Source organism: Leptodactylus fuscus, chromosome 2 (genome assembly GCF_031893055.1).
Source record: "Leptodactylus fuscus isolate aLepFus1 chromosome 2, aLepFus1.hap2, whole genome shotgun sequence".
In the NCBI taxonomy this organism is placed as follows: domain Eukaryota; kingdom Metazoa; phylum Chordata; class Amphibia; order Anura; family Leptodactylidae; genus Leptodactylus; species Leptodactylus fuscus.
This window is the reverse complement of record NC_134266.1, coordinates 42,018,086-42,036,760: the sequence shown is the minus strand read 5'-3', so window position 1 is coordinate 42,036,760 and position 18,675 is coordinate 42,018,086. Positions and strand designations below refer to the sequence as shown.

Sequence of the window (18,675 nt, the reverse complement as noted above, 5' to 3'; positions counted from 1 at the left end):
AGCAGAGCTGAGGGTGCACAAGGGTTCAAGTGCACCCTCGGCTCTCCTACATCAGAGCCGAGGGTGCGCTTGAACCCTTGTGCAGCCTCGGCTCTGCTACATCAGAGCCGAGGGTGCGCTTGAACCCTTGTGCACACTCTGCTTCATCAAGCTAATAGAATGCATTGGCCAGCACTGATTGGCCAGAGTACGGAATTCGGCCAATCAGCGCTGGCCAATGCATCCCTATGGGAAAAAGTTTATCTCACAAAAATCACAATTACACACCCGATAGAGCCCCAAAAAGTTATTTTTAATAACATTCCCCCCTAAATAAAGGTTATCCCTAGCTATCCCTGCCTGTACAGCTATCCCTGTCTCATAGTCACAAAGTTCACATTCTCATATGACCCGGATTTGAAATCCACTATTCGTCTAAAATGGAGGTCACCTGATTTCGGCAGCCAATGACTTTTTCCAATTTTTTTCAATGCCCCCAGTGTCGTAGTTCCTGTCCCACCTCCCCTGCGCTGTTATTGGTGCAAAAAAGGCGCCAGGGAAGGTGGGAGGGGAATCGAATTTTGGCGCACTTTACCACGTGGTGTTCGATTCGATTCGAACATGGCGAACACCCTGATATCCGATCGAACATGTGTTCGATAGAACACTGTTCGCTCATCTCTACATGTGACCAGAAATGCACCGAAGGGGCGCTGCAGGTAGACCAACACAGTGAATGTAAGCATATTCACTTTCAGGCATTTTGTTGACGTAAGCCATGCATCGATTCACTTGTGAAGTCTGTTGGGTGAGCAATGCCTGTGCCAACCCGCGAAGAGCTCGTGAACCACATCCAGGCTGCGTTCGTCACAGTGAGGGCCATGCCAGGAGTCTGTGAACGGGTGCGTTAGTCCATCTCCTGACATAATACTACTTGCATCAAGGCAGGCACCAGCGCTTCGAGCAATGCTTGTAAATAAGTAACAGTGATTAATCTGATTTCCCATTAAAGCGCTTTCTCTTCTTCGTTTCTCCTTTCACATGGCATAGTGAAGGATAGGAAACCGACATCTCGGTCTAACTGCAGCGCCGCCACGGTGCATTTCCGTTCACATGTTCATTAATAAAAAACGCTTCATATACCGGCTAAAGTCCACCCTTTCATTTTGTGTACTTACTTTCCAGACACCCTGTATAAACAATCAATGGAGCAAAAATAACAAATACTAATAGGTTGTATAATATTGCTATACACTTGGTAAAGATTAATTCATAGAACTCAATATTATTTAGTGATCTTTCCCTCAGTCCACTTTGTAAGAATTGGCTTTGTGTTGGTAAATGTGCTCCACATAAAAACTGCATTTTGCATTGGGTAAAGTAATTTGGAAACCATTGGGTATTTGTTATGAGAAAAAGTCTGGATCACCCAAAGATTTCCAAAAAGAGAGTGAACAGGATTCAATCCACGTATGAGCGTAGTTCTAGAAAGGCGACCAGACTGGTATGGAACTACGGGTGCCACAAACCGGGGCATGGTGTATTTTAGGAAATCACTACAATGCAAGAGTTTGAGGCTCAACAAATCCTATGCTTTTAGTACACACATAGGGGATTCTCCAAAAACAAATGTGTTCTGTGCAGTGAACTGAAGCAAGGACTATGGTCCCATCATTTTTGCTGAGAATAGTGTTAAGTAACATTGTCTAAAAATATGTTCACTTGTGTAGAATTGTTTGAAGTCCAGCATACTATTATTCTTTATCTCGATGGTTGGGTTTGGACAGTTGGTCCCCTATACACAATATATTTCAATGTATTGTTTTATAGATCATTATGTAATGTGTATGGCTACTCCAGTTCTGTCATCATATTGAATAAAGATAAAACAAACAAAAGAAATTTAAAGAATTTGAATAGAACTTACAGTACCCAGACTCCCTGTATTTCCAGGGGTAAACCAATAATAGACTTTTAATGGTGATGGTTGGTGTGGCTCAAACTAAATACAAGTATGTCATATTATTATTTAAACTGATTTTATTATACATTTATTTTTAAATATTTTTGACAGTTTTTTTAAACATTACTTTCTAAACCTGAACATGGAACAAACTGAATTCAGCATTTTCCTCCTTCTCACTCAGCCTTCCCAGTCCTCCAAACCTATAAATCACTGTTAATGATTTTCAACGTTTCCCAGTTTCACATGTCTGCTGTCTTGGAATCACCTTATATGTTGGCCTGTCCTTCAAATTGCATGCTTTATTATCTCCTTCCAACCGTACCTCCTAAAATATTTCTGAACCCTCTCTTTTTTTTATCCTCTACTAAACAAAATGCTTGTTCACGCTCTCATTTCACACCTCAAAAACGGAAAAATTCTTTTCTGTAGAATTCCGTCTAACACTAGTCTTCCTACACATTATCAGCTCTGCTAGTGTACATCTTTTCTCTATCAACCTCTGCTCCTTCCTTCTGCCGAGCCTTTCCCTGACTAATCATTGCTCTGCACACAATGACTTCCAAGTTGTCTCCTGTGCATTTTCCATGTTTTGGAACTTGTTACCCTAAGGGTTCAGATACTCACTTACCTTGAAATCTTTCAATGGCCAGGGCCCATGTGGTGTTAATGCCACAATTTTCCTAAGTGGGAACGCCATAGAAAAAAATTGTGACATTTTACAGTCTGAACAAAGTAGATGGGAATCTAGTGGGGCACCATGTGGGGCCTTAGACAAAAGCAGCCCAGAAACCCACCTTTCTAGAAAATTCTTCAACTTAAATTAACCCTTCTGCACTATAATACCATCTATACCCTGTTGGTGAGGTAGCTTGTTAGCTGCAATGGTGCAAACCCAACTAGTTAGAGACAAGGACACAAAATCCTGTAGCAAACAGGTTTATTTAGAAAAAAACTGCAAAGTAAATAAACCTTCACATCAGGTACAGAAGGAGCAAAATAAAATACAGCCTTAACTTCAGGCAAAAACAATGTGAAACAACCCTGCTCGTCTGAGCACTCACTAGACAATAAGTACTAACTATACGCGTGGCTTATTACAGAGCACATGAATCAACAAAAAACGCAGCACAGTCTTACCAGACTCAGTGTCAGGACAGACCCAGGCACCTCCTCTCGCTCCCATAATCTGTCCTGAAGTGCAGGCTCTGCAGCCTTTTATGGCCCAGTATCGAGCCTGGGACCTGCACCTGGGACTGAGGCCTATTCAAGATCCGCTCTGGACCACTCATATGTCAGAAATTTGGAGTTAGATATACCTTGAATCCAGCACTCTTCCTGTCACCTCCTCACAACCCAAAAAGCAGTTTCTATATGCACCACATCCCCATACTTTGTTCTAAGCTCTCACTGACAAAGTCTTCTCTCCCTCCATACTGTTACTCATTTAGTTCACGCTTATTATTAATTTTTTTATTAAATTTTTTTTAATTATTATTATTAATTTTTTAAATATACTTGTATTTACCCTTTTTACCAAATGTACATTGCCTTGGATTTAATGCGGCTATAAGCCTTTAAGGACACAGGTTAGTTTGTACGTTAACACTTGCCAACTTCTTTCATATTTTATATAACCTTCCCGCCCTCCATAATTCCTAACATTTTTCTTTTTCTTTTAACATAGATATGTGAGGGCTTATACTTTACATGACAAGTTGTGCTTTCATTGTGCACCATTTTGGGGTACATATAATGTTTTGATTAGCTTTTATTAACATTTTGGGGGTCTATGTGAAAAAACTCACAATTACATACATAGGCAGTGGCAGTTTATGGGCGAATAGAAAAAGATCTAGAGCAAGCAGCAGGAGAGAGGCTAAGATGGAGGTCAATCTCCCAGGCCCTAGTATAGGGAGAGACCCCCTGGTGTCTACACCTCCAGGAGGGCACAATACAGGAGAGACGGGGCATTCAGGGGTATAACTGTCCACATGAAAAACTCTTGAGCATAGAAGGACTAGACAAGGGAATTGGGAGGAGTGAGAACTCGCAGAGGAAATCCAAAATACATTAATTTGTGCATTGAGATATATTTTATATGCTATTTATACATTCTAACCCTATTTTTGGATTGCGAGGGTCTACACGTGGACACCTAACATATTTTTTTTATTTTTATTTTTTTAAACTGTGAAGGTGATTTTTTTTAAAAAAAGTTTTTGTATTATTTAAAACCACTTTAAACATTAAAAAACTTTTTACCTGTCCTACAAGGAACCTGAGATATCTCTGATCCCTAGTGCAATGTACTGCAATACATTAACACATCGAACATAGGTTCACATAGGTTCAACTTATCGCAGGGGGCCCTAGGGGTTGCAGGAGGTTGATGTTTCCTTTGGAACCTTTGATGCCATGATCGCTTTTGATCATGAAATCTGGGGGTATATTTTTGGATTACTGACCATGGGGGCTACGGTAGTTCCAGGCCTTGGCTGTGTAAAATAACCAAGTGCCAGAAATAATGCCATAGACATAGCTCCTGTGCCTGTTGTATTGCAGCGCCATACTACTATGGCAATAAGCATTAACTATACACTCAGCACAATTAATAGTACAGTGCAGAGTGGGAAGGAGTTAAAATAGTAAAAAATATATATACAGTATCATAATATCACTATCCATATAATAAAATCTGGAAATATTCTAAATATCCTGCTTTTCACACTGTCCACTGGAGCACATATGCATGTCATGTGGCAGCTTTGTTGTATAGAATCAGCAAAGTAATTTCCAGTAGTGATGTCAACAATTGTGGATGGGACATCTGTCAAGACTCTGAAGGCTGCCACTAATTTTGTCTCATGGCCGATGTGGCCCTGCTGTCAGAAGTTGCAGAGTCAGATCTTTACCTACGCAGTAGTCATGATTTAGTCAGACGGAGTAAAGACGATTCTGTCACATACAGCAAATCTGACACTGACAGTCATTTCACAGTTTTGGTTGTGTTGCCTGTGATAGATTTGTACCTTCTGCGTATGACAGAATAATCTGTTCTGTATCTGACAGAATAATCTCTGCTGTATATATCAGACCCTGCACTGCTACATCTGCCAAACCCGGCTCTGGAACTCCTGACGGGTTGTCAAACATAGCAAAGTTGGGTCTGTCATGTTTAGCATAGCCAAGTCTCTTCTATGTAATAGAATAGAGTCTGTCACATGTAGTAGACAAGATACTGGCAGATGTAGCAGAGCCAGGTCAGTCAAATAAAGAAGAACTGAATGTAACCTGTAAGAAACCTATTGCTGTAGGGTATCTGAATCTATCACATGTAGGAGATACAGTATAACTCGATAAAGTAAAGAAGTGTCAGTTATGTCATTTTACCCTGCAATTGATCCTGATTCCTGATGTGTTGGTATTGCAGAGAACGTCAACTCTGCTATAATTGGAAAATAGGCTTATGTCTGCTTGTCTTGGGTGGTCAGATGTGGAAAAAGTTCTCTTTGACGAAGCTGAACCATAGGGTTGTATTGGGCATGCTGGGACTTCCTCTGGTGCTGACTCCTTTAGGGGAGAGGGGTATTTTGTGTAAACGGCATGGGTCAAACAGAGCCAACGAAACTGGTTATTGTAAAAATATTTATTTGTTCATATATCACAATGTACTTATTATTTTATATTATTATTATTATTATTATTATTATTATTATTTATTTTTTAATTTTTTTAAGTGAGACTACCACCTCCCTCAGTCATATTCAACTGTCACCATTATGTTACAGAACATATTAAAGCCATAAACAACATAGCTTTTGTTATGTCCACTTTTGTGGAGAAAACAATTTGAAGTCTTATGCCAATGAGACAGTTGGTACACTGGGGTGGCATAGGTAGAAGATAGTAGGGGACTGAGTAAAGAGGTGCAAAAATTGAGCAACATCAATCCAGTACATGAGAACTGAAAAGAAAACCCTGAAATATCTGACAGCAATGGCATCACAATTTCCATGAATTGAATTTTGTGCAGGATTTATGATACAATTAGTAAATTAAGTACACAGATTGAGAAAGCATAAACAGGTGCATGCCAAAGAAAACACAAGAAAATGCCTCAATGAAAAATAATCCCCAATGCAGTACACAGAAAAATAAACATAGCAAAATAGTAAAACCATTTTGCTACTTTATTTTTATCTCAATTTGCAAATTACAAAATTTAGTATTATAAATTTAAAAAAATTCTCTCTCTGAATAAGATATTAAAATTCACCCCCATGAGTAGTACATATATATAGTGCATAAACATAAACAGTGCACAGAGTATCACTTTAACTGGTTGTGCCCAAGGTGACTTCTGGTGGTCCATGAACCGTTGTCCTTGATGTCTAATATCAAGTAACTATATTTCTTAAAATGTTTATATTGCTTCTTAGCTTTTAGAATAAATTCTGCTTCTACCCGTCCCGTCCCATCATAGGCAGGGTTTACACTACCATTGAATTCCGTTATGAAGATGTCCATTCAAAAAAATAATAAAAATGGACACCTATCATAATGGACACAAACAGACAATAACTGATGGCTGTTAGAGATGAGCGAAGACTAAAATGTCCGAGGTTCGAAATTTGATTCGAACAGTCGCTCACTGTTCGACTGTTCAAACAGATTTCAAACCCCATTATAGTCTATGGGGGGAAATGCTCGTTTCAGGGGTAGGCAAAATTCGATAAAATTATACTTACCAAGTCCACGAGTGACGGTCGGGCTGGATTCTCCTTTACGTCTTCTCCCGGCGCAGCGTCCCCGCGTCTTCTTCCGGCTGGAATTCACTCTGCCTAGACATTGGAGCCTAGGCAGAGCTGACTGCGCATGAGCGGACATGCGCAGTCGGCTCTGCCCGGCCCGACGCCTTAGCAGAGCCGACTGCGCATGCGAGGGCATGCCCGCGCATGCGCAGTCAGCTCTGCCTAGGCCGGATGCCTAGGCAGAGTGAATTCCAGCCGGAAGACGCCGCAGGGATGCTGCACAGAGAAGACTTCTAAAGGTAAGAGAAGAACCAGTGTTGATTGGCAGAATGTATAGCATTCTGCCAATCAGCGCTGGTTCTGCATCGAACCTTAAACTTCGAACAGCTAGTAGTGTTCGATCGAGTACGAGTATTTCGAATACCGTAGTATTCGATCGAACACCTACTCGATCAAACACTACTCGCTCATCTCTAATGGCTATGAGTTACTGTCCGTTATAAGTATGTTGCCCATAGACTTCAATGTTAAAAAAAAAATAACGGAAACTTGCCGTCTGTTTTTTTCTAATGGACAAAAAAAACCTGCAGGTAGGATTTGTTTTGTCCACTGGAAAAAAAACGGACTTGGATGTAGACAATAATGGACACAAGATAAAATTTCATCGAAATGACTGGAAATTTTCTGAAGTTCAGCCAGTGTCTGTTGCTGAAATCCTGTAACGGCCACCAACGGTAGTGTGAACCCCCCATAGATAAAATATTTATTTTTCCCTTTCAGGTGTATAATATACAATTGTTTAAATCTGACTTGAGTTTTTTAAAAAAAATCTCTAATATCCTAAAATGGCCTTTACAGACCTTCTCAAACTATCTTTAAACGATACGTTGAGCATATCGTATTACCAGAAAAGTAGATGCTACTGGGTAGATTTTTCATTATGTAAAAAATATTTTCTTCCTAGAATTCTCCCAGACCGCGCTTTTGAGAATGTGTTTAAAAGTGCATTTGTTAACTGTTAGACAAGTCAAATTATTGAACTGTGATATGGGAAAAATTAAACCATACATTTGACCTTGTCAAAAGCTGAAAGCAGATGATACAGGTGATAATACAGGAAAGAATGAGTGAACACGCGAATCAGAAGAAATATATCTAACCTTGTCTGCTTGACTGACGTGTCACGAAATTGGATTGCTTAGTGACATGTTGATGCAGAAAAAAAATGAGATAATTTGGGCTGGTGGCAACAGTGATGCTTTATTATATACCTATGAGTAATTATGATGCATAGAAAGGGCTGCAGTGTCAGAGGTTTTATGGCAACTATTATTTACATAGTAATTGACTGAAGAGGGTTAAATTGTGTGGATGCATTTATCATTCTTCCATTACATTCTGGACCAAACATAACACACAGTGAATTATGATGATATCAGCTATTTCTAAACTTAGCAATGAGAAAAAAAAACTCCTTATTCCCAGATTTTATTAACCTTATAATTGTAAATTCTGCCTGATTTTTGTTTAATGAAATGGAAAGAAGAGGAATTAGTAAGAGTCCAGCAGGAAGATTTTTTAAATTAATTTGAACCTTTTGTAAATATTTCCAGAAGTTCTTTCCAAGCATTCTAGAAAAAAAACACTGCATATATAAAAATGCAAAAAAACCCAAAAAAAACAATTGAGAGCTTATGCACATTACAATGCCATTCACTCTGTGGTCATATAATGCTTCCATGAAGTTCTATATTTGTACTTAGAAACAATATTCCCATGAGAAGATAAACAAGTCTGGAACATCAAATGAAGTCATATAGAATTTTCAAGAAAATCCATTTTCTTGTGTTTTTGTATGAAATTGTACGGATACTAAGCTCTTATTGACCAAAACAATATCCTTTTTTCTGTTTTATTCATAGTGCAAGTTATGCAACTATAGTAGTGGGGGTCCCTTGTCACCCTTCTGTATTCAGCAAGACAGTCCTGCATTTCGGGTACTATTCCACTGTTTCAGGTAGTGACCCCCGAATTTTAGGTCTATCTGTGTCCTCAGGCCTTAGGTACAATTAAAGAGCTTGTCCAGGATAATTGGAAATCCCTGCACTAATCTAAAAACCCTCCTACTTTCTAAATAAAATAATTAATCAAAGGGCCCCTTTACACGGCGTAAGCGCTTGGCTCATTCCGAGCCGTACACGCGAGCGCTTCTAAACACTTCCCGTTCACTTCAATGGGAGCGTTCATAAAGCTGGTTTTATGCGTGCTCCCATTGAAGTGAATGGGAAGTGTTTAGAAGCGCTCGCGTGAACGGCTCGGAATGAGCCGAGCGCTTACGCCGTGTGAAGGGGCCCAAAAATGTATATTTACCCATATTTTCTGATAATCTGGTGATGATCTGTTTCCCCATTTCTGGAAATGGATCGTCACTACTACTCTCCCCATCCACCCCATTATACTTACCCTCCACGCTTCTTTTGGCGAGACGGCTTCTCCTTCTGTACTGACTATGCAGGGTGCGCGTTCTTCTCCAAGCACTGTGAGCACTACTATCGATAATTCACCTCTACTGTGCATCCATACATGTGAGGTAGAGATGAATCATCGCTGGAGGAGAAAAGCGAAAACAGACTGCATCAGTACAGGAGGAGGGCCGTCTCGCAGGAAGAAGCGAGGAGGGTAAGTATATAATATGGGTCAATGGTTGAACTGAGTAGGTAGGGAAGGAGGGGATAGCTAGAGAGATAGGGAGGGGCTGTTTGGGAGGGAGGAGTGAGGTGAGAGGGGCTAGGGAGGAAGTTACAGAGCAGGAAGCTGATGCACGTAGACAAATGCAAGAGATACCAGGAGCTCTCAGAGACACCCATAAATCACTCAAAACACGACTAAAGTTATAGATGCATTTACTAACCCATCAATAGCACTAACATACATTTTTTGAAAAAACATTTTTTGCCCTGAAAACCCCTTTAAATGTAACGGTGAAGCACAGAGCCATTAGCTCCATGCTCAGCTGTATCTGACTTCAGAAGGAAATTATAATGAGCTAGAAACAGTACTACAGCCAGGGTTTGCAGATAGGTTTCGGAAAATGGGGCTAAGGGAACTATTTGCTTATTTTTTGAAAACTTGTATATATTACACTCTATCATGTAAGAGAATTCCATAATGTATCTTTGTATAGAAAGATTATAACTAGATGTACAAGTTAAGTCAATTTAGCTTTTCTCGACATCAATAAAACTAGGTTCCATTATGAATCCGTGTTTCCTTCATTTTGCAGCAATTGGGGTATAAATGGCCATTTTAGATCTTTTTTGCAAATTTTATCATTTTTATTATCTTAAACTTTCTTTCACATTCTGTAGAGAAATATTCACATCGACACAGAGAAATTTTACAATGAATCTGCATCTCCCTGTCGCTGTAGGAGATTAGCCTGAAAGGACCAAATATATTTGCCGAAGTCTATACATTTTATTCCACAGTTCCGTGTATGAATCTTAGTTCCCATTGAAGTATTATTGTGGCAATGTACGACACTCAATAGCGAGATTAAGACCGACACTACTTGGTTCCATTCCGAAGAACTAGAAGCCCCAGAACAACTTAGAACATTTTTCTAATTCTTATTTTTAAATATCCACAAAAAAAAAATCTAGCTTGTAAAATTGCGAAAGTATGAAGGATAATGAATAGTATTTCCAGTCTTTAGTATAATTAGTGTCATTTTAGGTTATCTGCCTTTTAAGCTCCTTGTCTGTCCCTTGTCTTAAATAATGTATTAAGATCTATTAAAACAGCCTTAAAAACTACATATTTTAAAGTGCATTGTATGAAGAAAATGGTTACTAACTTTCCATTCTTTTTACAATGTGATTAGTATTGTTCTCATGTTATTACTCATAGCAGTATGCTTTCCTCAATGTGTGATTCCCATGAGAGCCAGTCACAGCATGACCTAGATTTTCCTTTGCATTACAAGAAGTGAATATTTCTTTATCGGTTGTCTCTCTCTGCTGATGCCAAGCATGCGGTAGGTGTTACTGTAAATGTCATATAGTATTAGCAAAACCAAGTCATTTGGGATTTCATAAGTTAGAAAAAATATTAGTTAATGCAGAAAAGTGACTGTAATATGCACAATGTTGAAAAATCTTCTAAGTGATGTTGACTGAGTTAAGAAGGTGTTTTAAAATAAAATATCTTTAAAAATGTGTATGTTTAATCTCTCATTCCTTACACGTCAATACATAATCAAAACATCTTAGAAACCTGAGATCTCATAAAGATCCAGCCCTAGAATTTCAGGACACAAAGGCAGACTAGATGGACCAGGTCATCTTTCTTGCCTTCAATTTTCTATGTGTCTAAGTATTTTGAAGATTAGTATTTACCAGTTGCTACAATTTTTGTTCCAAGACTATAGCGTTTCTTTTTTTTGTTTGTTTGTTTTTTTAAATTGCTGACTAATATTTATTCCCCTTGCCCAAATTTGGCAAGGAGCACAAAATAAATAAAAAAAAATACTATTATATTTTTATAGTAGTAATCATCTCGTAATAACATGAAAGTGAATTAGTAGGCCAAGTGAGAACCAGTTTCAGGTGTGAGCTTGTGGCAGGACATGTTACCTAGCGCAAATTATCTATACAATTATAAATAGATTGCAGCCATGAAGGGTTGCAATACTTACAGATGTAGCCAACTTCAACTTGAATCTGATAATTTTCTATACCATGATTATTTATAACAAAGTCTTTGAAAACAATGGGAAAAAGTTGAGTTAGACTGGGTCCCCATATGGTTTGGCTGCAGGGTTTTACAGTCCCTAGTTAATTCCATCCACACAATCCAGAAAAATATGTACAGTGGACATGCTAAGATTTCCAAAACCATTGCGGTTTTGGAAATCTCAGTATATCAATTATAGCTACAAGAACTCCAGCATTTTCCCTATAGGTATAATGGAATCAGAAAGTCCGCAGAGGAAACCTGTGCGGACTTTCTGTGAAAGTGCTGTGGGAAAAACTGTGATGCATTGCTGCTGTGGGGGACCTGACTATTGCGGAGGTTCTAGCCCTCCTCCTCTAGGGACTGGCACAGAAGACAGCGCAGCAGAGGCCCCGTCCCGGAGTGTAACAGATAACCTATCCACAGGACACCTGAAAAAACACCATGGAAACACTTGAAAAAGACACCATGTTAAACTTGTACATGTGTAGGATGAGGTGGGATGTATGAACTCTGTAAGTGCATATAGATCACTGAATTGCATTAATAAGTTATGTTTACTTTTACATAGTATTTTTCCGATTCCCACTCATTTGAACAATTATTGCCAAAAAAACGATATAGGATTTCTAACTATATCTTCTTTAATTAGTTTAAGACTAAAGTTAACTGAGTTTGTGTTCATTGTATGTTCAGTGCTTTAAGAATTCATATACACATGCTGAGTAATATTATTTTTTTTAAAGGGAAAATTGTCAATGCATTGAACATAAATAAACTGCAAGAAAACACATTGATCTATTTTACATCTGACAATGGAGCACATCTGGAGGAAATCTCCTCTTCTGGTGAAATTCATGGAGGAAACAATGGAATCTTCAAAGGTAATCTAGTAGAAAGAAGAAACTATAACTGCCATTTTTATGCTAAGTTCATATTAGTGTCAACTATCCACTGTTCTAGTCCATCGGAGGAGCACAACAAGGGATAGGCTGACTGTGAAACTACTGATTACACACAGAGCCCGACAGACCCTATTGATTATAATGGGATCCATCAAATGGAACCATCAGACAAAAAAGCCATGATATTGTCATAATTTTTAGAGATGAGCGAACACTAAAATGTTCGAGGTTCGAAATTCGATTCGAACAGCCGCTCAATGTTCGTGTGTTCGAACGGGTTTCGAACCCCATTATAGTCTATGGGGAACAGATACTCGTTAAGGGGGAAACCCAAATCCGTGTCTGGAGGGTCACCAAGTCCACTATGACACCCCAGGAAATGATGCCAACACCTCTGGAATGACACTGGGACAGCAGGGGAAGCATGTCTGGGGGCATCTAACACACCAAAGACCCTCTATTACCCCAACATCACAGCCTAACAACTACACACTTTACACACTCAATACCACCTCTCTGACAGTAGGAAAACACCTTGAAACATGTGTATTTGGCACTTGCAGTGAGGAGAGCTTGTCACCAGCAGTGAATTTGGCCCTTGTAGTAAGTTGAGGTTGGCACCAACATTTGTTTTGAAAATCAGGGTGGATTGAGCCTCTAACCAGCAGAGTTTGGGCAAATTCATGGTGGAGGGAGCCTCTAAAAACCCCAGTTTGGACCAATTCATGGTGGAGGGAGACTCTAAAAACCCCAGTTTGGACCAATTCATGGTGGAGGGAGCCTCTAAAAACCCCAGTTTGGACCAATTCATGGTGGAGGGAGCCTCTAACCAGCCCAGTTTGGGCAAATTCATGGTGGAGGGAGCCTCTAACCAGCCCAGTTTGGACCAATTAATGGTGGAGGGAGCCTCTAACCAGCTCAGTTTGGACCAATTAATGGTGGAGGGAGCCTCTAACCACCCCAGTTTGGACCAATTCATGGTGGAGGGAGCCTCTAACCAGCCCAGTTTGGACCAATTCATGGTGGAGGGAGCCTCTAACCAGCCCAGTTTGGACCAATTAATGGTGGAGGGAGCCTCTAAACAGCCAAGTTTTGGGAAATTCATGGTGGAGGGAGCCTCTAACCAGCCCAGTTTGGACCAATTCATGGTGGAGGGAGCCTCTAACCAGCCCAGTTTGGACCAATTCATGGTGGAGGGAGCCTCTAAACAGCCAAGTTTTGGGAAATTCATGGTGGAGGGAGCCTCTAACCAGCCCAGTTTGGGCCAATTCATGGTGGAGGGAGCCTCTAAAAAACCCAGTTTGGACCAATTCATGGTGGAGGGAGCCTCTAAACAGCCCAGTTTGGGCAAATTCATGGTGGAGGGAGCCTCTAACCACCCCAGTTTGGACCAATTCATGGTGGAGGGAGCCTCTAAACAGCCAAGTTTGGACCAATTCATGGTGAAGGGAGCCTCTAAAAACCCGTTTGGACCAATTCATGGTGGAGGGAGCCTCTAACCAGCCCAGTTTGGGCAAATTCATGGTGGAGGGAGCCTCTAAACAGCCCAGTTTGGGCAAATTCATGGTGGAGGGAGCCTCTAACCAGCCCAGTTTGGACCAATTCATGGTGGAGGGAGCCTCTAACCAGCCCAGTTTGGGCAAATTCATGGTGGAGGGAGCCTCTAAACAGCCAAGTTTGGACCAATTCATGGTGAAGGGAGCCTCTAAAAACCCGTTTGGACCAATTCATGGTGGAGGGAGCCTCTAACCAGCCCAGTTTGGGCAAATTCATGGTGGAGGGAGCCTCTAAAAAACCCAGTTTGGACCAATTCATGGTGGAGGGAGCCTCTAATTAGCCCAGTTTGGACCAATTAATTGTGGAGGGAGCCTCTAACCAGCCCAGTTTGGACCAATTAATGGTGGAGGGAGCCTCTAACCACCCCAGTTTGGACCAATTCATGGTGGAGGGAGCCTCTAAAAACCCCAGTTTGGACCAATTCATGGTGGAGGGAGCCTCTAACCAGCCCAGTTTGGGCAAATTCATGGTGGAGGGAGCCTCTAAACAGCCCAGTTTGGGCAAATTCATGGTGGAGGGAGCCTCTAACCAGCCCAGTTTGGACCAATTAATGGTGGAGGGAGCCTCTAAACAGCCAAGTTTTGGGAAATTCATGGTGGAGGGAGCCTCTAACCAGCCCAGTTTGGACCAATTCATGGTGGAGGGAGCCTCTAACCAGCCCAGTTTGGACCAATTCATGGTGGAGGGAGCCTCTAACCAGCCCAGTTTGGACCAATTCATGGTGGAGGGAGCCTCTAACCAGCCCAGTTTGGGCCAATTCATGGTGGAGGGAGCCTCTAAAAAACCCAGTTTGGACCAATTCATGGTGGAGGGAGCCTCTAAACAGCCCAGTTTGGGCAAATTCATGGTGGAGGGAGCCTCTAACCACCCCAGTGTGGACCAATTCATGGTGGAGGGAGCCTCTAAACAGCCAAGTTTGGACCAATTCATGGTGAAGGGAGCCTCTAAAAACCCGTTTGGACCAATTCATGGTGGAGGGAGCCTCTAACCAGCCCAGTTTGGGCAAATTCATGGTGGAGGGAGCCTCTAAACAGCCCAGTTTGGGCAAATTCATGGTGGAGGGAGCCTCTAACCAGCCCAGTTTGGACCAATTCATGGTGGAGGGAGCCTCTAACCAGCCCAGTTTGGGCAAATTCATGGTGGAGGGAGCCTCTAAACAGCCAAGTTTGGACCAATTCATGGTGAAGGGAGCCTCTAAAAACCCGTTTGGACCAATTCATGGTGGAGGGAGCCTCTAACCAGCCCAGTTTGGGCAAATTCATGGTGGAGGGAGCCTCTAAACAGCCCAGTTTGGGCAAATTCATGGTGGAGGGAGCCTCTAACCAGCCCAGTTTGGACCAATTCATGGTGGAGGGAGCCTCTAACCAGCCCAGTTTGGACCAATTCATGGTGGAGGGAGCCTCTAACCAGCCCAGTTTGGACCAATTCATGGTGGAGGGAGCCTCTAAACAGCCCAGTTTGGGCAAATTCATGGTGGAGGGAGCCTCTAAAAAACCCAGTTTGGACCAATTCATGGTGGAGGGAGCCTCTAATTAGCCCAGTTTGGACCAATTAATTGTGGAGGGAGCCTCTAACCAGCCCAGTTTGGACCAATTAATGGTGGAGGGAGCCTCTAACCTGCCCAGTTTGGACCAATTAATGGTGGAGGGAGCCTCTAACCACCCCAGTTTGGACCAATTCATGGTGGAGGGAGCCTCTAACCAGCCCAGTTTGGACCAATTCATGGTGGAGGGAGCCTCTAACCAGCCCAGTTTGGACCAATTCATGGTGGAGGGAGCCTCTAAAAAACCCAGTTTGGACCAATTCATGGTGGAGGGAGCCTCTAAACAGCCCAGTTTGGGCAAATTCATGGTGGAAGGAGCCTCTAACCAGCAGAGTTGTGGGAAAGCAGGGTGGAGGGAGCCTCTAACCAGCAGAGTTGGTGGAAATCAGGGTGGAGGGAGCCTCTAACCAGCAGAGTTGGGGGAAATCATGTTGGAGGGAGCCTAGTATTAGCAGAATTGTGCAACGCTTATGGTGGATGAGTATGAGGATGCGGAGGAATTGGAGAGGTTGAGTACAGACATGGAGTTTCATGTTGGGGTGCTTTACACAGGTGGGCACAAAAATGAAGGCTCTATCCAGTGGTGGTTCATTTTTATCAAAGTGAGCCGGTCGGCACTCTCAGCTGACAGACGGGTGCGCTTGTCAGTGATGATGCCACCGGCTGCACTGAACACCCTCTCAGATAGGACGCTGGCGGCAGGACAGGACAGCACCTCCAAGGCATATAGGGCAAGTTCAAGCCACAGGTCCAACTTCGACACCCAATACGTGTAGGGCGCAGAGGGGTCGGAGAGGACAGGGCTGTGGTCGGAAAGGTATTCCCGCAACATGCGCCTATACTTCTCACGCCTGGTGACACTAGGACCCTCCGTGGCGGCACTTTGGCGAGGGGGTGCCATCAAGGTGTCCCAGACCTTAGACAGTGTGCCCCTCGTTTGTGTGGACCGGTGAGAACTTGGTTGCCTACTGGAGGAACTGCCCTCCCTGCCGCCAACGTCACATGCTGGAAACATCTCCATCATATTCTGCACCAATTGCCTGTGGCAAGCATTGATGCGATTGGCCCTCCCCTCTACCGGAATAAAAGACGAGATGTTGTTTTTATACCGGGGGTCAAGGATAGCAAAGATCCAGTACTGGTTGTCCTCCATGATTTTGACAATACGCTTGTCGGTTGTAAAGCACCCCAACATGAACTCAGCCATGTCTGCCACAGTGTTAGTTGGCATGACTCCTCTGGCCCCACCGGAAAGTTCAATCTCCATTTCCTCCTCATCCTCCATGTCTACCCATCCGCGCTGCAACAATGGGACGATTCGAAGTTGCCCGGAAGCCTCCTGTATCACCATCACATCATCGGACAACTCTTCTTCCTCCTCCTCCTCCTCCTCCATTAAACGCAGTGAAGCGGACAGATGTGTGGACCTACTCTCCAGCTGTGACGGATCGGATGCTATCCCTAACTCCTCTGTGTGATCTGAGTTATCCCTGATGTCAATCAGGGATTCTCTCAGAACACACAAGAGCGGGATTGTAAGGCTCACCATCGCATCCTCAGAGCTCACCCTCCTTGTGGACTCCTCAAAGACCCGTAGGATGTCACAAAGGTCTCTCATCCATGGCCACTCATGGATGTGAAACTGAGGCAGCTGACTTTGTGGCACCCTAGGGTTTTGTAGCTGGTATTCCATCAAAGGTCTCTGCTGCTCAACCACTCTATTCAACATCTGAAACGTTGAGTTCCAGCGTGTGGGGACGTCGCACAAAAGCCGGTGTTGTGGCACATGCAGGCGTTGCTGGAGAGATTTTAAGCTAGCAGCGGCTACTGTCGACTTGCGAAAGTGGGCGCACATGCGCCGCACTTTCACCAGTAGCTCTGGAACATTGGGGTAGCTCTTTAGGAAACGTTGCACCACTAGGTTGAAGACGTGGGCCAGGCATGGAACATGTTGGAGTCCGGCAAGCTCCAGAGCTGCTACCAGGTTCCGGCCGTTATCACAAACGACCATGCCTGGGCCCAGGTGCAGCAGCTCAAACCATATTGCCGTCTCATCGAGGAGGGCATCCCTCACCTCGGAGGCAGTGTGCTGTCTGTCCCCCAAGCTGATCAGCTTCAGCACAGCCTGCTGACGTCTACCAACGCCAGTGCTGCAACGTTTCCAACTCGTAGCTGGGGTCAATCTAACAGCGGAGGAGGAGGCGGTGGCGGAGGAGGAGGCGGTGGCGGAGGAGGAGGAGGCGGTAGAGGAGGAGGAGGAGGGGGGTGTTCTTCTCGTGTCCCTGCCAGGAATGTTAGGCGGGGAGACGAGGTACACCGGGCCAGTTTGGGAAGCAGTCCCAGCCTCAACTACATTCACCCAGTGTGCCGTCAGTGAAATGTAGCGTCCCTGTCCGCATGCACTTGTCCACGCGTCGGTGGTCAAGTGGACCTTTGTGCAAAGCGCGGAACTAAGGGCCCGCCTGATGTTGAGTGACACGTGCTGGTGCAAGGCGGGGACGGCACACCGGGAGAAGTAGTGACGGCTAGGGACGGCATAGCGAGGTGCCGCAGTTGCCATCAGGTCCAGGAAGGCGGGAGTTTCAACAAGCCGGAACGCCAACATCTCCTGGGCCAGCAGTTTAGCGATGTTGGCGTTCAAGGCTTGCGCGTGTGGGTGGTTAGCAGTGTATTTCTGCCGCCGCTCCAATGTCTGAGAGATGGTGGGTTGTTGTAAAGAAACGCCTGATGGTGCCTTTGATGGTGCAGGAGAAGGAGATAAGACAGGACCAGGGGAGGATGAGGTAGAAGTCAACAAAGTGGCGGAGGCAGATGAAGTGGTGTCCTGGCTCGTCCTCTGGAGTGCATCGCCAGCACAGTCAGCAGTGGCAGTGGCAGAGGCAGAGGCAGTGGCAGAGGCAGTGGCAGTGGCGTGAACGGCAGGCGGCCTTTGTCCTGCCGTTGCTGCCTGCCACTGATTCCAGTGCTTGGATTCCAAATGACGGCTTATTGAAGTGGTGGACAGGTTGCTCTTCTCAGAGCCCCTAATCAATTTCGAGAGGCAAATTGTGCAGACAACACTATATCTGTCCTCGGCGCATTCCTTGAAAAAACTCCACACCTTCGAGAAACGTGCCCTCGAGGTGGGAGTTTTTCGGGGCTGGGTACGAACTGGAACATCTTGGGAGATTCCGGGTGTGGCCTGGCTTCGCCTAAGCTGCTGACCTCTGCCTCTGCCTCTAGCTACCCTTTTTGGTGCTG

The 18,675-nt window shown here is 43.5% G+C and overlaps 1 protein-coding gene across 1 annotated transcript in view; it reads left to right on the top strand.

The window, feature by feature from the left end:
* STS (steroid sulfatase) overlaps positions 1-18,675 on the top strand; it is a 168,168-nt gene that overhangs the window by 61,283 nt on the left and 88,210 nt on the right. The window contains exon 7 of the mRNA XM_075263650.1: positions 12,177-12,314. Within this exon, the coding sequence (XP_075119751.1) occupies positions 12,177-12,314 (138 nt within the window). The remainder of the gene's footprint in view (positions 1-12,176; positions 12,315-18,675) is intronic.